Source organism: Danio aesculapii, chromosome 18, assembly GCF_903798145.1.
Source record: "Danio aesculapii chromosome 18, fDanAes4.1, whole genome shotgun sequence".
Classification (NCBI taxonomy): Eukaryota; Metazoa; Chordata; class Actinopteri; order Cypriniformes; family Danionidae; genus Danio; species Danio aesculapii.
In genome coordinates this window covers 46,536,288-46,558,262 of record NC_079452.1, presented here as the reverse complement: position 1 = coordinate 46,558,262, position 21,975 = coordinate 46,536,288, and the positions used below count along the sequence as shown (strand labels likewise).

The window sequence follows — 21,975 nt, the reverse complement described above, 5'->3', positions numbered from 1 at the left end:
CTAATGTGATCAGGTTGATACACGTTGAATGGGAAAACAGCAGTCTGCACAAACAGAGCTTTGTAATCATAGATGTATAAAAATATAGATACTTCGTTAATGGCTGTTTTTATACTCGATGCATTTTGCTGTAATAATTGAGAGCATGCTTATTGTGCATCTTCAATAGCAGTTGTATTGTATGGAGATCCATATCTGCAGTAGATTTTATTCATTCATTCAAACTCTTTCGGCTTAGTCCCTTATTTATCAGGAACCAATGATCAATGAACCGCCAACTATTCCGGCGTATGTTTCATGCAGCAGATGCCCTTCCTGCCGCAACCCAGTACTGGAAACACCCATACACTCTCACACTCAGATACACTCATACACTACGGCCAATTTTGGTTACCCAACTCACCTATAGCACATGCCTTTGGACTCTGGGTGAAACCGGAGCACCCAGAGGAAACCCGCGTGGACACGGGGAGAGCATGCAAACTCGACACAGAAATGTCAACTGACCCAGCCGGGACTCAAACCAGCGGCTTTCTTGCTGTGAGGTGACATTGCTAACCACTGAGCCACCCAGTAGATTTCAGTAAATGATTTTGCTACAAATACAACCCAAGACAAAGGTGTTACTATAGTTCAAAAATATTTAATATTGATACATATGTAAAGACAAATCTGTATTTACATCAAAACACATTTATTTCTTGGTGGCTGCCCAATGTTGTGGCATCTTGGAAACTGTAACATTCAGAAATTGTACTTGTAATATATGAGATTTCTTCTCTCTCTCTCTCTCTCTCTATATATATATATATATAGAGTTTATGTAAGGTTTTTACACACACACACACACACACACACACGCACACACGCACGTATACAAGTTTTTTCCTGTTTTTTTATCTGGACACTGACTAAATAACTGAATTTCTATGACATCTAACAAATGGAAAAGCAGGCCACTATTGTGCTTTGCAAAATATTAAAATGGTTTTAACTTGAATATTTTGGATAAATTTAATAGCCGTAATGAGAACAACAATGCAGTTTTCCTACTGTTTGTGTGGCTTTGACAGGCCATATTTGATAGCTCGAAAGTAGTTTTATAAACTTTACATTAAGCCTTTCAGTTGTCTACTTTTAATAGGCATAAAACAGAAATGTTTAAAAAAATATATGGTATAGAAAAACGTTATTTTGATCAAAGAAAACATTTACAGTGACCAACAAATATTCCATGACTTGGACACACACTTTTGATTAAACATAAAAACACTGCTAATAGTGTTTGCCCCCTTCATACTTTCTTTTTTTTTGCACGTTTGTCACTCTTTAAAGTGCACCTTTTTTACCCCTTTTTCAAGATTTAAGATGAGTCTTTTCTGTCTCCAGAATGTGTCTGTAAAACTTCAGCTCAAAACACCCAACTGATTTTATTTATAGCTTTTTAGAATATTGGGATTTTCTGCTCTGAACACAATGTAGCCGTTTTTGTTGCCTGTGCCTTTAATGCTAGTTCTTCCCGCCCACCCTCCCCATGTGCCTGTCAGAGTGTGCCTCAATCTCCGCCTCGGTTGTGTCAGATAAACAGCACAGTGACAGACATGAAGGAAGCAGATGTTAATGTTTATGTTAATGCACAAAATAAACATGATTTAACGTCCACAAACCGTCTTCTTTTATAATTGTACTGACATGCGGCTGTAGTGATGAAGTAAATATGGTAAAGTTGCTGTAATTCATAACAAACATGCATTGTTTTAAAAACGTTTTAAACTTGTAAAACTCATTGTTGATCACATTTGATGATGATCGATGATCACAGAGAGCTGAACAGATCTTTTGATTCTAGTTGCTTTGTGCACGTCCTGTCTTGTTAATATCATTATATGCGTTACTACGAAGACATGTTAATACATGGCTGTCAATCAATTTGGTGGGTGGGGAAACCGCACTCCTATGCCATGTTGCGTGGGCCTCAAAATGGCAGGGATTTGGATCCTATATTAACGTCAGGAAATTTAAAAAAAAAGAAACTTATTGTCTTTCTATCACTCCAGTTTGACAGTGGACACACTATACCTACACACAGTTCTGTCCAGACAACTTACAAAAGATCATTTTCATCATAGGTGCCCTTTTATGTTCCAGATCATCAAACAAATGTAAAAATTAGACAAAGATAACACAAGTAAACACATCATGAGTTTTTTTAAATGGATGAAAACAAAATCTGAAACTACAAAGTCCTGTGTGTAAGGGGGCAAACACTTTTTCACACATGGCATTGTAGTTTAGGAAGCATTTTCATTTACAAGACTGTATATACAAAAGTCCTATATTCTGCACTAAAATGAATTGAATCAGAATTCAAGACTGCAGCCAATACTGTAATATCACGAGACACAAAATGCAATTAATATACTGGCAGATTTGTGACAATCTCCAAGATACCCACGCGAATGTGATTCAGTGAGCTATAATTGCTTACCTTGGTTTGTCACCATCATTTAATGACTTATGACAACAGAAGTTCAATTCCAAACCTATTTGTCCCCGCACCTTTGTTGACGTGAATATGGCAGCATGGCGTACCTGAAACACATGACACAAACTGTAACGCAGCTGACATCCTCCTGCTGATAGAGCACCCTGTGAGACACAGGAGCCCGAACTCAATGATAACCTTCACAGAATTAGCTGCAGGGGTTATTCATACAATAATTGTTTCTGCCAAACTCATACATCTCCATGTCAAGCCCAAATTAATGTGATTTCTGCTGCTAAATAATAGATCGTGCACCATGCAGCTCTGCTTTTCCCCCTCTTCATATCAGTGTTCACGTTTTCATTAGTTACCTAAGATGTAAATAGTGTTTGTATTTAAAGATTTCAATTCGCTCTCCTTTATTTGCATGTAATTGAACTTGTTAATACAAGTGCTTAATCCTTTGTTGATTAGTACCTTATATTCAAGAGAGGGTAATTTAGACCTCCAATTACAACACAAGTCTTGATTGCATGGCCCTTAAAACAAGGCGCTGATCTCTGAACATGAGCACCGTTAAATTTTCCGTTACTTTACAGTAGCCAATTTGCTGCTCCGTTATCCTAGACCGTTGACCGAGGTGAGGTGTAAGCGATAAGCATTGGCTCAGACTAATGTCGTCTCCTGTGGCTTGGCACGGCTCTGGTAGGCCTGATCAAAAACAGGAACGCTGTGAACACCGCTGACATCGGCTCCAGTTTCTCAGCCTGTCAAAAGCCACAAAGGCCTGGATCATCACCACACTCCTCCTCCAGGTCTGTTACAGTATCTACGATGAGGAAAAGGTCAAAGAGTCAATGAGGAATTAAGACATGCTTCCCTGAGCATTCCCTATGCAGCATTTCAGCACTCATGCTAGCTCACTGATAAAAAAGGAAGAGGCAGGCGTTCAGGCTAATAGTGCCGATCAGATTTCTGCTGGGTGTCTAAATGATTTCCATTAAAGCCAATTAGCCTGCTCAATGATGATGATGTAATATAAGGGCTACTTGCCTCTATGTAGGTTAGGATGGGGAAAGAGCTGCATTTACTTTGTGATTTGTTTAGATATGAGTAAAGCATTGGCATGATCAAGATTGAAAATCAATAACATTTGCTAATATAGCTGTTATAGCAAAAAAGTTACACGTTTAAAGGGGACTAGCAGGTTATACTTTTACAGAACATATATTAATATTTTATTAAATTCTAATTGATGTATGTTTTTAAATATAATAAATGAATTATTCTGTTCAAAATGATATATTGGCTATTTAATTAACTATACACAGGCATATGAATATTGTGATATTTATTTTCAAATTAAGCATTTATTTGAAGTGATGTCAATAGTAGCACAATGAATACAAACGTAACGATTTCACTCATTCGTTTATCCAAACGAGATTAATTTTTTTTGTTATAGGGCATATCCAAAGTAATCAGATAAGAGATGAATAACTTCATGACAAACTTTGATTTGAAGCAAGCAAGTATTTTGTACAAAAAGAGAAAGACAAATCGATTCATTGGATAAAGACAGCTGACAACCAAGGTATAATAATTAATACGTAATTACATTACGTGCAGGGGCGAATTTAGTGATTTTGGGGCCCTTAGCTATTCCAGCCATCGGGCCCAAAAGTTCTTTCTTTTGTACTTTAATTTTTATTATTATTTTGTAGTTTTCTTTTTCCCTATATCATTCGATCTCATTTTCTACAATTTGTCTTAATGCAAAATAATAACAACATGTAAAGCACCTTGTAAAACTTTTGAATCTATTTGTTTCCTTAAATTGAATCCACAACTAAAAACAGTAAAGATTTAGTTTTAAAAACCAAATAGTTCATTTATTGATTTGACTGCTGGACTGCTCCATGATTGAAGATGGGGGTCACATTTGCGCAGATGTAATAATTACGTTCAAATTAATATTTTTAGACCCTCACCATACAAAATATGACAGACAACAATCTTAGATATAATTTATAATGTAGGTATAATTTATACTTCAGGATATTTATTTGGTGGCCCTCAGATATCCTAGGGCCCCTTACCTTGCGTATTGGTAAAACCCGCCCCTGATTACGTGTGCTGTTTGTAAAGTAATTGTCTGTTCGGAAGAATTACTTTCAACTGTGTGACAGAAATGACAAAAATAGTGCAGTTTGTGAGCTCTGCTATGATGACAGATGTTCTGAATTTAGTTTACAAGTTGGCAGTGTTTTGTTTTTTGGTTTGTTTATGAAACCACTGGAGAGCAAACAGAGAGGTCATTTGCACTTTTTCAAAATGTTGTATTTTTTATAATACAAATAATTGATTAAATAATTATCATTATTTTAAAAGAAAATATAAAAACTATTTAAACAGGTAGATAGCTCTCTGAATATTCAATGTTGCTGTCAGCTAAAAAGTTGAATTAAAGTGAACGGATGGGTTGAACAAAAGCATGTGCAACATCAGCGTTCACAACAGGTCTGTCTTTAAATGTTAAGTTATATTCCTTTTACATTACCCACATTATATTCATTGCACATTTTGCTGTATAATTTTGTTTAGTGTATTTCTGTAATTTACTAACTGACTACTTGTTATATTTTTAATTGCCTGCATCCCTCATATTTCCCTCATATTTTATTACATGTATTTTTTATGCTCACTGTGGAATGCTGGCTGTTTGTCCAAGTATTTTTTGTTATACAATTCCAAAACAACAACAAAATGTTTTTAAAAAAGGTTTGATCTAATGTTAAAAATCAATGTTTGATGTATGATTTTGAATAGATGAGCTCTATTAGCCTGTTGATTTAAATGCAAAAATGCTTAAAATGCATGTCCAACTTATGAAAATGCTCAATACAATCCCCATTAATTACATTATTATTATTACTACTATATTAAATTTTTTTAAACATCCGTAAAACTTGCCACTTAAAGGCTTCCATGCCAACTCAGTGAAGTTTTTTACCTCAAGTAACATTTTATATTTTAATTTGCAAATCTCTAAGCAAAATTTGACATATTAACAAATGTATATATATACACATGTACGGAAGCACAGCATTTCTGTACAAAGTGACACCCACTACTGGCCTAGCATGCATGATACAGCCTTTCAAGGTAACACTTAATAATAACTGCACACTATAAATCATTTATCAAGCATTAGTAAATTATTCATTTAGGGATTTGCAAGGCATAAATAGTCCTCACTAGGTTAGATCACAAAACTTCATAAAGTTGTGTTAATAAAACATTTATTAAGCTACCGAGTAACTATGACTATATGCCTGAATAATGAGATAAATAAATGTTCATTTGAATAGTTTATTAATCATTGACTTGCTCATTTTGAATGACCTTAAAATCCACCAACTACTCTTAAATAAAAAATGGTTTGTAAATACTGCAATACTTTATTTAGTAACGAAACATGTGTGCTTAAAGTATGGAATTACAATCATTAGGAATAAGCACATTATGTATGTGCTAATAAATCAATTATTTAACACTTGTAGCTGCATTTAAAAATGGCTGATGTCTTATAATGTATTTGATTATGCTTAACAAATGATGAATGAACTATTTGCTAATGCTTAATAAATTTAAAGTGTGCAGTTATTATAAAGTGTTACCCATTTCAATCATTTTGTGAAGCTTGGGAATTGGAATAGTTGGACAATGTTATCATCTGTATAAATTGTACAAACATGTATTATTTATATTTATTATATAGAAAGTGTTCATCAAAAATGCTGAAGTAAGATTTTGTGCCTTCCCGTTTTACTCTGTATTGGGAATGAGGCAGCTATGATTTAAAAGAGCCTAAATAACATAACCTGTATGCAAATCTGACAAATTTCTTTAAAAGGTTTATTGGTAATTCAATATAACCCCAAAGTGGCCATAATTCATTCTTGATTTAGTCATCAGACAATGGCTTAGCTGAATTAAAATCACTTGGAATTAAGAGTTTGCAAGGCAAGGGCCAAGAGGTCCATTGATTCGCATGTAATACATGAAATTATTACTTTGGTGCTGCTACTAAAAGAGTAGGCGGCAAGGCCAGAAAATCGAGGCCTCTGATGAATGTGCTCAGCAGAAAGCTTTGAGAAGTCTAGAGGATCAATATGGTAGTTTGTCAAAGCTGATCTCAGAGGTGTTGTGACGAAGGATCCTGCAGAATAGAGCCCGAGTCAGCAAAGTACATTATCAGAAATCAAAGCATCTGCGAATGACGGCAGGAGGGAGAGTTAGAGAGGGCCCAGAACGAAGGCCATGCTTCCTCTATTGTAATTAAAAACCATTTTATCAGACCTGTCTCCCAAACAATCCCTCTTGCTTCCTATTGACATTATGCCAGGCAGGACGTGAGGCTCTAATTTGACTTTAAATAAATGAGCTGAAGGTATTTAAAATTCTGCATTAGCTTTAGGGAGGAAAACAAGTGGGAAAAACAAGGGGCTGCATACAGCTTGTAAACTTGTGGAGCACAATGATGCCTAATAATCAGGTAATAATCTGCATGATGTTTGGCGGATTCATTTAACACAGAATTTAAAAATTGATTTCTCAAAGACGCAGCAATGTCAGTTTTAAAATAAGCATGAGTACTTTCACAAAACAGACCTGCCGCAATTACTTATTATTTTTGGTTATTTGATTTATTCACGATTTTTTTCAGCATTTCACAAAACACGAAATGTGGATAGTTTCAAGTTTCTTACTGATAACGGATAACGGTTACTATAAAATACATTTTATAGTAAATACTTTAGTTTTTGAACAAACTGTGTACAGTAATTAATCTATGGTGGTAGTTGCTGTATTAATATAACTAGTAACAACAAATTAAGCATTGCTGTATTAAAGAGATAGTTCACCCAAAAACAAAACAAAAATACTCATCATTTACTTACCCTCACATGGTTCCAAACCTTTAAGAATTTCCTTTTTTGCTGAAAACAAAAGAATACCTTTTGAATAAAGTTGAATGATGTCATCTATAAAACAAAAACTACGAAAGTCAAAGGTTACAGATTTCCAACATTTTTCTAAATTCTTTTGTTCAACAGAAGGAAGAAAATTTTGAGTTTCTTTGTCCTGTTGCAGATAAGAGGATGGAGAGTAAATTGTGACTTTTAAAAATGTATTTTAGGTTGAACTATCCATTTAATTTTTCTACAACTATTTGGTACATGGCGAGGCAGTGGCGCAGTGGGTAGCACAATTGCCTCACAGCAAGCAGGTCGCTGATTCGAGCCCCGGCTGGGTCAGTTGATATTGCTGTGTTGAGTTTGCATGTTCTCCCCGGGTGCTCAGGTTTCCCCCACAGTCCAAAGACATGTGGTACAGGTGAATTGAATAAACTAAAATTGGCTTTAGTGTATGTGTGTGAATGAGTGAGTATGGATGTTTCCCAGTACTGGGTTGCAGCATAGAAAGGCATCCGCTGTGTAAAACGTGCTGGATAAGTTTGCGGTTCATTCTGCTGTGGCGACCCCTGATGAATAAAGGGACTGAGCTGAAAAAAAAAATGAATGAATATATGGTACATTATACTACAAAACACCACAGTTTACTGTAGTAAAAATGAAAGTTTACTACAGCATTTATTACAGCTTATCAGTTCATTATAGTATGCTGTAACATTCATTAACAAAGTGTTATATTTATCAAACAGCATAGTATTTTACTACAAATACAGTATTTTTTCATGTGAACAGATGGTTTGTAAATTCAAAAATAGACTTGAAAGTAATGAGGTAGGCCAACGTAAAAACATATCAATCTTTACATTAAAAATATAAAAATGATTTTCTTGAACAACCTGCTCAAATTTTAAATCAGTTTCTGATATTTTCTTTTATATTAAGCTTGTCTTACAAATTAACCAAAAGATTGCCTAATAATCAGGGCCGGATCTAAGCAATTCCAGCAAAGAGGCCCCAAACGTTTTAAAATGCACCTTTTGCATTTAAATTTTTATTATAATTATTATTTTGCTGTTTTTTCTTATATCATTGAATCTCATTTTCTACATTTTATCTTTATGCAAAATAATAACAACGATTTAATCATTTGACTGCTGGACTGCTCCATGATTGAAGGTGGGGGACACATCTGTGCAGATGTAATAATTCCGTTCAAATTAAAATGTTTAGACCCTCACCGTACAAAATATGATAGAAAATTATGTTAAATATAATTTATAGTATCATTTATACTTCTAAGTATTTATTTGGGGGCCCTCAGATTTTCCTGGGCCCCAAGCGGCCGCTTACCTTGTTTATTAGTTAAATCTGGCCCTGCGCATAATGCTGGTAATGATGTCATATTTTCAACAAATTCAATTAACTCAAAACATAAGAAAATAATTAAAAATAGGGCAAATGTCCAATTTAGGCCAGTCACAATCATTGATAAATCCTCTCTTTAGTTCTTTGATTAAACTAAATATTTGAGATTACTGTAAAAATTGTGCGTTGCAAATTTCAAGAGGAATTTTTTACTTTCGAATCTGTAGATCTGAATGTTGACTCCTACAAATGAATAAACATACTTTAGTGTTAAATAGAAGAGGAAACCTCAAAGTTCAAAATTAATTAATTTATTTATTGAGAAAAAACGTGTGTGCATTTAGGCTACAATTGCCTATTCACAAAAGTTTTTTTGCCCATCAACAATTGCCTCTCAATCTCAAGTCCTCCTTTCTCTGAATACAGCGTTTTCACATATTAAAACTGAGCGCCCTCCGCTTCCTTGTAAGCAAAGTAAACAGTAACAGGTCCAGCAGAGGTCTGAACTGTCTCTGTTACTCCAACCACCATCCATGAGCCCAATCCATACGCCAAGCATGGGATACCTTAAAAACGAGAGAGAAAATCATAATATAAATACATCTGTTGTATTGTCAGAAACAGAACTTGTAAACAATATCTGAACTGACCTAAATTGATGACTTTCAGTGCTCCGAAAAACGTATTCTCAAACTGCAGGTTCTGTGGAGGTGCTTTGGTGCAGTGGTATTTGATGAAGGGGAAAGCCCCAGTCCTGAGGATGTGGTAGTTCGTGCCCTGCACCTGCCAATTGAAGTTAGACAGGCCGAACTGGTCGTTGATGACGTCACGGTAGCGCACGCAAAATGACGTCCAGGGCGGGAGCGCGCGCTGCGTCAGGTGGCAGGTCAAGACTTCAGAAGCTGCAGGACGAACAGCTTTATTTCGAAATGTACTGGGGAACAGGGCCACTTTTAGAAAGCAGCCGTGGATTCTACGAAGAATGTCTGTCATTTCCGACTACGTTAACCCGCATGAGTCAAAATTATGTATTTATATATTAGGCGTTTCAAGAGTAACGGTTGATCACGACATTATTTCGCATGCAAACATGCATTAAACACTATAAGAGGTAAGCCGTGTGAAATAAAGCGCACAAACCTAAATAAACAGAATGCCTGAAGAATTTAGTAACTAGTATTGGATCTCTGCACTCGCGAAGACGGTCCGGTTGTCAGATGTTACACAACTCTCCAGAGCGGGTTTTCACACTTACAAACGTTTACATTATTACTTATTATTACTTTGTTGTTTCTACGAACGCGTCGATTAATGCGCTACTTATTCAAAGAAATATTGGAGACAAGCCGCATAACCTTCTCTGGTACGGTTAGTATATTCTCCGGGAGGAAACAAGGAAGACTTTTCGTTTGTTCCCATCTAAATACTGCAGCATGTAACTGTTAGGCTACGGTAGCATGGATCTTTATTCTCATGCAATCATCATCCATACACCTCAGAAATGTCATTGCATATAAAATAAGATAATATATTGATAAATATCAGGATATACTAATTGTTTACTGATAGTGATTATATGTTGGCCAATCTACCTTTAAATAGTTTTTAAAGCTGGTGCACCCCAAAACTGCACATATACAGTAACATTTGTTTTATATTTATCAAATACAAATTAGTTTGGCTTGATCATTTAAGGTTTTCTGTTCATTTATAATTAACAAATCCGTAATTTTATGTGTAAATACCAATGTTCACAGAAATGTAGTAAATAGCTATTTTAAAACAGATTATTTTTGAGTGATTATAATTTCCATAGGCATTTAAATAATGATAGTGTTTTTTTAACGGTAACACCCAAGAATTGCATATATAGTATATGTATTTTTTTTTTGTAAACGCCCTATTCCACAATCCATTACAAATGTATAAAAATATGTGTAAGGTTTTCTTGAAAAACAGATATATACACAGAAACTTTACCAATAAAATGTAAGCATTTATTTGTGGGTTTCCTAAAATAACATAAATCCACAAACAATGTAAACATTTATTTATATCCATGTAATTTGAATTAACAAACATGAATGATCCAATGCGTGAAAATCGATGTACATTATAAATTCCTATTTTAAAAACTATTAAAACTGAATATTTTTGATAGTTTACAATTTAAGTTTGCGTTTAAAGAAGAATTTAAGTATAATCCCTGAAGTATAATGGTGTGTGTGTGTGTAGTAGGGCTGCACAATATATCGTTTCAGCATCGATATCGCAATACAGGATGTGTGCAATGTTAAGTTTGTATTATAATTCATCATTTGCATGTGGTTTTGATGCCTGTGATTGTATAATGATTTTAAGAGCATTCAGGCATAAGAAATTGTACCATTTTTGACCTTAACTACAATTAATTTTATTGAATTATTTTTATTTTTATCATTCAGTTAATGTACATGAATACTGTAAAACTGGGGAAACACCTTAATTCAATAATATCTTTTTCTTGATTGTATTTATAGATTGTTATGCATGAAAATACTCGCAACACATGCAAATACAGAAATGCGCTGCAAATAGCACAGACCACAACGAAAATGTGTTGGGGAATCTTATTAGATTTTATGGAGATGCAAATAGTAAACAATAATTCATCAATCTCTGACTAAACATGTGCTGGAAAATACTCGCAACACATATAAATAGCACAGACAACAAACAAAAAAAAATGTCTTAGGGAACCCCAAACATTTTAAAGATAGTTTATTAGATTTTATGGAGATGCATTCCCACTGCATAATCATCCCAATCGATCGAACATTATAAATTCTTTCCAAATAGAGATATTAGGTCATCTGGTGAAATTGTATTTACACAGTATTGTAATATATATCGCAATGTTAAATGTTTCCAATATTGTGCAGCCTGTAATTTTGATTCCTGAAGAAATGTGTTGTTTTGTGTTTTGATGTTCATTAACTCAAAAATAAAGTTGATTTTTAAACTACGATACCTTTTTTATGTACTGCTGGAAAACACATGCATGTTGTATTGTGTTAGTTTAGTAAAATCATCTGCTGAATTCATATGCATGTATAATTATGACTAAAGATGCACATTTTGTTGAGTGTTCTGTTGAGTCTTTGGCTGCATATTTATATCATCTCTACTCATAAATAATTAAGATTTCATGAAAGTCACATCTGACTTAAATGTAATTATAAAAGTTCTTATTGTTCATCTTTATAGAGGGGGAAATATTTTTAGATCATCATAATTTGGCCTAAAAAAGGCCATAGACAAATCAATGTGCAAGTGTGTTTCTCCTTTTAATCTTACTACGTTAACCACATTTCAGCTTTAACAGAGTTTTATGTCTACATTATATTTAAAGGCTTGGTGAAAGCAATTATAACTCAAGGTGTAAACGCTATTGTATGTTGACTCATTTTGTGTTGATGTAGTTTATGAGTTGATAACCAATCGCTTCCGACTCCAGTAATCTCCCTTTCTTCTTGAGATGCGGTTTGATTTTGTATGGTCATGCCCAAGACCTCTTCAATGTCCTTGATAAGCTCCTTATAAAAGCAAACAATAGCAGGCATTCAGTGTATGTCTGACTACACATCCCAAACTTGTAACTATTGAACGGTGAATAAGAATTCCTCTATCAAATCAAGTAATGATGTGTGTTGAATGGAGTAGTTCAGCAAGTCATTGAATCTCCAATACACACAGAGTGTATGACAATATCCACACGACTTCAGCTGCAGTTAATGTGGCCAGACATAAAGCCTTGAATTTAATAACCGACTACCTTGTGTATTGTAAAGGTTTTATTAAGTACAAATTCACTTGGTGTAATGCTAGTAATTATAAATGTGATAAAATATAAACACAGTTATTATTCTGACAATAATAATTGATTTAGAGTACCATGTTTAGACAAGATTGTGATAAACGGTTGCATGCGAACTGGAAGTGAACCCATGTTTGAGTACACATATATGGTACAGCATGTATTCATGGTTTGTCAAAGGTTACATGCTGCCGATTGTTGTGTCAAAATTCAATTTGACTTGGATAATGAAAAATGGCCACATTAAATAGAACAGCCTTGAAGACTGTGAAGCATGAAGTTGATTATTATGATTAGCACTACATTCAGGTTTTGGAGCAACTCCTCTTCTGAGTAAATAGTGCTGTGTTGTGGATATACAGCGGGTATGGAAAGTATTCAGACCCCCTTACATTTTGCATTCCTTGTTATATTGCAGCCATATGCTAAAAAGTTTATATTTTCCTCAATGTACACACAGCACCCCATATTGATACTAAAACACAGAATTGTTGACATTTTTGCAGATTTATTAAAAAGAAAAACTGAAATATCACATGGTCCTAAGTATTCAATGACTCTCATATATTTACCTCAGGTGCTGTCCATTTCTTCTGATCTTCATTGAGCTGGTTCTACACCTTCATTTGAGTCCAGCGGTGTTTGATTATACTAATTGGACTTGATTAGGAAAGCCACATAAGACTATATAAGACCTTACAGCTCACAATGCATGTCAGAGCAAATGAGAATCATGAGGTCAAAGGAACTGTCAGGAGACAGAATTGTGGCTAGGCACAGATCTGGCCATGGTTACAAAAAAAAAGTAAGCTGCTCCTAAGGTTCCTACGAGCATAGTGGCCTCCATAATCCTTAAATGGAAGACATTTGGGACAACCAGAACCCTTACTAGAAGGGGTTAAAGAGGAACCCAAAGATCTCCGTGGCTGAGCTCCAAAGATACAGTCGGGAGATAAGAGAAAGTTGTAGAAAGTCAACCATCACTGTAGCCCTCCACCATCAGGCTTTATGGCAGAGTGGCTCGACACATGAACGGCTGCATGGAGCTTGCTAAAAAACACCTGAAGGACTCCAAGATAGTGAAAAAATAAAAGATTCTCTGGTCTGATTAACTTTTTGGGCTTAATTCTACGTGGTATGTGTGGAGAAAACCAGGCACTGCTCATCACCTGTCCAATACAGTCCCAACAATGAAGCATGCCACCACAGGAGTGTTTTTTAGCTACAGGGACAGAACGACTGGTTGCAATCGAGGGAAAGATGAATGCGGCCAAGCACAGGGATATCCTGGACGAAAACCTTCTCCAGAGAGCTCAGGACCTCAGATTGGGCTAAAAGTTTACCTTCCGACAAGACATTGACCCTAAGCACACAGCTAAAATAATGAAAAAGTGGCTTCACAACAACTTTGTGACTGTTCTTGAATGGCCCAGCCAGAGCCCTGACTTAAACACAATTAAGCATCTCTGGAGAGACCTAAAAATAGCTGTCTACCAATGTTTACCATTCAACCTGACAGAACTGGAGAGGATCTGCAAGGATGAATGACAAAGGAACCCCAAATCCAGGTGTGAAAAAAACTTGTTGCATCTTTCCCAAAAAAGACTCATGGCTGTATTAGATCAAAAGGGTGCTTCTACTAAATACTGATCTTTCAGTTTTTTCTGTTTTAATAAATTTGCAAAAATGCCAACAATTCTGTGTTTTTCTGTTAATATAGGGTGCTGTGTGTACATTACTGAAGAAAAAAATGAACTTAAATGATTTTAGCAAATGGCTGCAATAAAACAATGAATGAAACATTTAAGGGGGTCTGAATACTTTCCGTACCCACTGTATTTATATTTATTATAGTTATAAAAGTTCAGTCTTTGAAGCAGAACTTAACTGGCCTCACTGGATGAGAACAGATACTTTACAGATGAACTGAGTCTTGCAACATTGATACATGGTAATGAACTGAACTGAATCAACATAAAACTGACTCAAGCTAAATAAAAACATTGCTGTCCTTTGCGGAATTGCTTGTACTCATTTAACTGACTTGAACTCATTTCAAATTAAGGAATTTCACACATTTGGTTTAACAAGGTATTTCAAAGCAGAATCTGATTTGTTTGCACGGTTTCCTTAATGATATGAGTTTGACAAAGCCATGTACTGCAAATTTATTTAAGCTTCTTGTTTTTCTTCCTTATGACCATAACTTTTAAAATATAGGTCTATCAGTAGGCGTAGTAGTAGTAGAAATAGACCAGTGTCAAGCTTTATCATCATACTTTATTCATACATTTGATTCAGCTATTTTTCAGTTTTTCTCTGTGTAGCTGTTTTCACGCAATCTATTGTATTTATCTATATATGTGACCCTGAACCACAAAACCTAGTTAACACAGTCATAGGTGCACATATTCTGAAAGTTGCATAAATAAGCAAATGACAACACTAATGTAAAGTTTGTTAGGATATGACAATATTTGGTTTATTGTTCAACATTTGGAACTATTTGAAAGCCTGTCATCAAATTACTGAAAAATTCGCCTTTAAAGTTATCCAAATTAAGTTCTTAGCCATGCATATTAATATTCAAAAACTAAGTTATACATTTACAGTAGGAATTTTACAAAATGTCTTCATGGAATGAATTTTACTTAGTATGGTAATGATTTTTGGCATTAAAAAAGAAAATTCTATAATTTTGGCCAATAAAATTTATTTTTAGTTCTTGCCAAAAATGTACTTGTGCAACATAAGACTGATTTTGTGGTCCATGGTCACATTTAAAGGTGACTGCACTTGTAAAACAGCCTTTATAAAATGTTAAAAGACACTAAATATTATATATATATATATATATATATATATATATATATATATATATATATATATATATATATATATATATATATATATATATATATATATATATTTTTTTTTTTTTTTTTTTTTTTATAGCAAAACTAGCAAACAGTACATAAGGGTTAATAAAATCAAGTTTTGTTATATAAGCATTTTTCCAGCATGTTGACATTGATGAAAATTCAGAATTGGACCTTTGAAATGAGACTTTGAGTACTCATGACGTACACTATTGATTGAACTGAATCAACTCTAAACTGACTCCTTCTGAACAATGACACTATTGTACTTCACATCATTTTTTCTGTTTAGATACTACTTTGACAATCTTTGCAAAAGTAGCTTAAGAAAATACACCCACATACCTTAAAGTTGCTTGCCCCCTGCATATTTGGAGCTGATATTTCCTGATGAATGATTGACAGGTTGCGAGCAAAGGTCAGCAACGCTCCCTGGAGATTCTCCGAGATTGTTCTGTTAACGACACAGAGAAACAAACGAGCTTACTAATGATCCCCCAGAACCATCATCAGAGAAAAACAAAAAAACAATCACCTTGTTTGGCTGTGGGGCTGTAAGGAGCTTAATGAGAACTCTCAGCCTTAAAGACTGTGCTATTCTTCAGGGAGAAATGAGGAGGGAAAGCAGGGCTTGGATGGGATAGGTATAGGATTTATGTGATGAATGCCTTTAATTCGACTTGGCAGTATGTTTTGCGCTGACACATTTCGGTTAAGGTATTCGCTACATAATGTTTAATCTGCTCTTTGGGAGTTTGCTCAAGGTCTAGATATAGCTCTAATGGAAACGGGGACGTGGGAAGGAAAAACAGAGCTGGAGAAAGATAAGGGTAATGCATCTGCTTTGTTTCTTGTGGGAACTCACAGCATGCCAAGGCTTCTTCTGTATCTGCTGTCATGGAGGGCAAACACGGTGCCTTGCCTTGCCTGAAACATAAAAAAAAACACTTATTCTGGAATCAAAGACCTCTGGTTATATTACTGGGAGGCAAGCTAAGGTTTACCTTGACATCATAGCCTATGCCCTGCGCTTTGCACATCAGGAAAAATGTGCTATAATATACTAAAGGCAGATTGGTGTGAAGAAGCCGGGTGCACATCACTGCAAATCGACTGGTCACTGAGGTTTCCTGAGGAGAACATATAAACACAGAGTCAAAAGGGCGATATTTAAGATTTTTTTTACATATTTCTCACCAATGTGTGAGCATCTTATTAACAAAAAAAAAAAAAAGTCTCTCCGATTTCTTAGACGCAATGTTTTTGTAAAATTTATAATCAAACTTAATTTCATCATCTGTGGACAGCTCAAGATGTCTATATTTTTATGAGCAGATGCTTTCTTGACCACTATTTTCTCACTGCTGTCATTTTTCATTAATTTTCTTTTTCGGTTTAGTCCTTTTATTAATCTGGGGTCACCACAGCGGAATGAACCGCCAACTTATCCAGCATATGTTTTATGCAGTTGATGCCCTTCCAGATGCAATCCATCACTGAGAAACACCCATACACTCTCGTTCACACACATACCCTACGAACAATTTAGCTTACCCAATTCATATATACATGTGCTTGGACTGTGGGGGAAACCGGAGCACCTGGAGTAAACCCCCGTAAACATGGGGAGATTATTTATTTATTTATTTATAAATGTTTAATAAATTGGTTAATTATTATTTATAAAATGTAATATTATTTTTCTCAATGGATGCAGCACAAATTTACATACTTTTTACTTTTTAAAGCATTGCTCTCGGTGTCAGTTGCATTTAGGATATTTTTTATCAGCATATCGTTTTAATCCAAAAATTAAAAAGAAATTAAAGTGTAAAAAGAGAATGGAAATCAGTGTAATGGCTGCATTATTAAAGACACACTCAGAGCGCAGGGTGACATCAAATACAAATCACCAATAAAATAAACAATCAGTGAAGAAATTATTGATACATTTTTGAAAACTACTTTGAATTCACTTTAAATATTTAAAAATGCGGCTCAGCTCAGTGGTTAGCACTATCGCCTCACAGCAAGAAGGTCCCTGGTTCGAGTCCCGGCTGGGTCACCTAGCATTTCTGTGTGGAGTCTACATGTTCTCCCTGTGTTGGCATGGGTTTCCTCAGGGTGCTCCGGGTTTCCCCCACAGTCCAGAGACATTGAGTATAAGTGAATTGGTGTATGAGTGTGTGTGAATGTGGGAGTGTATGGGTGTTTCCCAGCAGTGGGTTGCAGTTGGAAGGGCATCTACTCCGTAAAACATATGCTTGACTAGTTGGAAGTTCATTCTGCTGTGGTGACCCTTGATAAATAAGGGACTAAGCCGAAGGAAAAAGAGTGAATGAATATTAAAAAAAACTTTTTGCATCTTTAAACAAAAAACTGTGATCAAAATATAGCATTCAGTCTATGCTATAGGGAATATCTATGCACCTGGGGGCCCCAGGAAATTGGAGGGCTCCCATATTAATACCTAGAACTATATATTATACCTGTAAATGATATATAACATCATTTATCATATTTTGTATGTTGAGGGTCTAAAAAAAAAATAAAAGTTTGATGTTTATGTGTCCTCCACTCTCAATTACAAAGCAGTCCAGCAGTCAAATAGGTAAAGATTTAGTTTTAAACAATTTTTTAGTTGTGAATTCATTTTAAGAAAACAAATCATTTAATAAGTTTTACACTATGCTTTACATGTTGTTCTTATTAATTACATGTTTCCTTTAAGACACAATGTAGAAAAGGAGATTGATTTATTTTGCAGTTTTCCCCCCCTTATATCACTCAATTAAAAATAAAATAGAACATTTTAGAACTTTTGGGCCCCATGGCCAGAATTGCTTAGGGCCCCTAAATCACTAAATCCACCCCTGGTCATTCGTAATCTGTAATTGTAATCTAACATATTTTTTGTTTGTCCACGAAAGGATTTAGGATTTAGCAGTCAAAATCATATAATCTTTCACAGTTACTATTGGTATCATCAAAAAATTTGTATGCAGAACCTAGCATATGACTTTTTGTTAAATTGCTTTGAAATTATGTGTACTGTCTGTAACATTCATTAATTTTTCTTCGGGTTAGTCCCTTATTTATCAGGGCTCTCCTCAGCGGAATGAATCGCTAACTATTCCAGCATATTTTCTATGCAGCGGATGTCCAGCTGCAACCCAGTACTGAGAAACACGCATATTCCACATTCACACATGCACTTATACACTACTCCAGACAGAAATGCCAACTGACCCAGCTGAGACTCGAACCAGTGACCTTTTTGCTGTAAGGTGACAGTGCCCTACAGTCTATAACAGGGGTGCCCAAACTTTTTCCTATAAAGGACCTAAAACCAAACTTGACTAAGGGCTGTGTGGGCCGAATATATACCAAACCGTATTACATTAAATTTAACAAAGGGGTTGTGATTACTCATTTATTCGGTATATTAAAAAAAGAGAAAACATTTCTTTAAATAATATTTATATCTCACATTTTATAATGAACTTAGTACTGTAAAAACATAAACAATTTCATTTACAACACAATGGAGTTCAATGCTGTTTACACTAGTTGAGCTGCACCTGCCTTTGCCTTGATATGCTCACAGATGTCAGATGTACTGTACTTTAAGTGACAGTATTTGCATTTTAAAAGTATGATTCATTTACAACATTTAATTTAATCACTTAAATTCAGTTGCCTTTTTTGTAGCTCAGCAATAAAGCAAAAAAAGAAATAAAAGATTTTGTTAAATTTAAAATTCGGAATGGCATTCACCCCAACAACCAACATTCTCCCTCTATTTTCAGATAGGATGGCAGGCCAAATCAAAGGTTAGGGCCCTACTTTTGGCATCTCTGGTCTATAATAATAATAATAATAATAATAATAATAATAATAATAATAATATAACAAAACGTATACAAAAACTGTTTGGTCTCTAATTTAATTCTGTATCCTGGCATTGAATAACATTTGTTTTTTTCTATGTTACAAGGGCAAGTTTGAGCACAACAAATAAGTTGCTGGCTGCAGTTCACTTAACAGCCACCAGTGTCTCTAACAAGTGTTTCTGAAGTCTACATATAGCCTCATTTAGCAACAAATTGCATTTAATTCTGTTGCTAAAAATTTGACCAGTACATCTAAATGATGAACTGAGCTCTCGGGAACAAGAACAGCCATTCCGAAAACAAATACAAGGCTTTCAAAAGCCCACATGGAAAAAGGGGCATTAGTCTCACATTCATATAGGACACCAGGGACACAAAGTCCTGCATTATTAGGTTACACCACTATGGAAAACCAGAAGGTTTCCTCAAAAACCCCAGCGACGCTCATGCCAGATAAAAGATGTGTCTAAAAGAACGCCACAGGAGTGGATTAGTTAAGAGTGGCAGGACTCGCAGGACTCGTAGCGGGCATGAGGTATATTCTCAGTGACAGATATGAAATGCAGGGTAAAGCCCTCGCATGGTGTGCAGGGCATGAGTAATTCTCTTCTATACAATTCTGTTTTCTGCTGTCAGACACACTATCCTCAAACAACAATAAAAAGCTTTTCCTGCAGGCTTTTAATTGTGTTTGTAATATTCCGGGCCTAAATGATGGCCAAAGCCGAAGCCATTAAGACAGGCGGGCGGGTGCCAGGCGACACAGGCACATACAAACTAAATGAATGTTTGATAAAATAATACAAGTCGCAGATTAACAAGCGTAAACTCCAGTTTGCCGCTAATAAAGGAAGTCTATTGTTTGGGGGCTGGCATCAGGTTGATGAGGTGCTCAGGCATGCATACACATGCATAATGAATATGGTATGCATTATTTATGGGCTGATTATTTAGACTCATCTATCAAAATGATAATGAATTCAGCTTCTTCTAAACACCAATCAGGTCGGAAGCGTAATTACAGCGTTTAGTTGTATTTAACCAAAATAAAACAACAAAGCTTAGCTGGATCAATCTTTATGGATGCCTTGATTTATCGGGATAATATCCAGCAGAGGACACTTATTGCTCTCAAGTCCAGTCTCAGGGAACACATTGGGGATAATGGTATTTCTGTGCTTTAAAGAGCTGAGAGCATCTCAAGCAGTTCCGAGTGTTAACCTTTAATGAGGTAGTTGAGCTAAAAATTTTAATTCTGTCATCCTTGTGACTTGTATGACTTTTTACTCACTTCTACTTCCACTCACACTATCATATGGGTTAAGACAATCTACTGTAAAATACATCTAATAAGTTGAATATACTACTTTTATGAAGCTTTCATGATTCTTTTATGACAAGCCCCTGGTCCTTTTTATTGTATTCTCCATCCAGAGAACAGAAAGTCATGAAGAATGTTCAGCTTACATCTATAACCTTAATCGCTCAAGTCACCGCAGATCAGTCTACAGGAAATTCAAGACAGCAAACAGTCCAAATTCATTTGTCCTTTGCGAACATGAGTGCTTGAAGTACATAAGATTATTTGAACAACAGTTGTACTGTAAATGTGTTGCACTGCATTAAAAGTAGACAAAATTACTGTTTTTAATGCATTTTACTGTTTTTAATTTCATCAAATTGGGCTTGTCAAATGCAGGCAACGCGCAAAGTACACTTTGCTTTTATATGCACCGCTGGATTTTTGTAATCAGACATGTTGCTTTGAATCAGTTTTGCACTTTATAGTGCGTCCTTGAACTTGAACTCGGCCACAGTTTCACAGTTAGAAAAGAAACAGAGAAGATGGAATAAGAATAAAAAACTACTGAAGACAGCAAAACAACTGACCACCATTTTGAGGTTACCTGAGGAGAGCATATAAACACAGCAAGGCAAAAGGGCGATATTTAAGATTTTTCACATATTTCTTTGTGTGAGCATTGACAAAAATTTGAAAAAACAAAAGACTCTCCAATTACATGTATAGGGCGACGCGGTGGCTGGTTCGAGCCTCGGCTGGGTCAGTTGGCGTTTCTGTGTGGAGTTTGCATGTTCTCCCCATGTTGGTGTGGGTTTCCTCAGGGTGCTCCGGCTTCCCCCACAAGTCCAAAAACATGTGGTATAAGTGAATTAGGTAGGCTAAATTGTCCGTTGTGTATCTGTTTGTAAATGAGTGTGTGTGGATGTTTCCCAGTGATGGGTTGCGGCTGGAAGGGCAGCCGCTGCGTAAAACATGTGCTGGATAAGTTGGCGACCCCAGATTCTAAATGTATGAAGTCAGAATTATTAGCAAAGATAAAATAAATCAGTTATTAAAAATGAGTTATTACTATTATGTTCAGACGTGTTAAAAAAAAATCTTCCATTCGTTAAACAGAAGTTGGGGAAAAAAATAAACAGCGGGCTAATAATTCAGGGGGGCTAATAATTCTGACTTCAACACAACACATTCAACAATACACATTTATAATCCAAC

The 21,975-nt window shown here is 35.3% G+C and overlaps 2 protein-coding genes across 2 annotated transcripts in view; both read right to left on the bottom strand.

Annotated features, from left to right (window-relative positions):
* Nucleotides 1-9,153: 9,153 nt before the first annotated feature.
* c18h15orf61 (chromosome 18 C15orf61 homolog) lies at nucleotides 9,154-10,256 on the bottom strand. Its single transcript, XM_056479051.1, has 2 exons — nucleotides 9,480-10,256; nucleotides 9,154-9,395 (listed from the first exon to the last, which is right to left on the bottom strand). Exons 1-2 carry the CDS (start codon nucleotides 9,820-9,822, stop codon nucleotides 9,268-9,270), a joined length of 471 nt encoding a protein of 156 aa, XP_056335026.1. The 5' UTR covers nucleotides 9,823-10,256; the 3' UTR covers nucleotides 9,154-9,267.
* A 1,107-nt stretch (nucleotides 10,257-11,363) lies between these two features.
* Nucleotides 11,364-21,975, bottom strand: part of iqch (IQ motif containing H) — a 63,357-nt gene continuing 52,745 nt past the window's right edge. The window contains exons 18-21 of the mRNA XM_056478040.1: nucleotides 16,569-16,694; nucleotides 16,430-16,491; nucleotides 15,910-16,018; nucleotides 11,364-12,404 (exon numbers count right to left, since the gene is read on the bottom strand). Of these exons, the coding sequence (XP_056334015.1) occupies nucleotides 12,243-12,404; nucleotides 15,910-16,018; nucleotides 16,430-16,491; nucleotides 16,569-16,694 (459 nt within the window). The 3' untranslated portion in view covers nucleotides 11,364-12,242. The remainder of the gene's footprint in view (nucleotides 12,405-15,909; nucleotides 16,019-16,429; nucleotides 16,492-16,568; nucleotides 16,695-21,975) is intronic.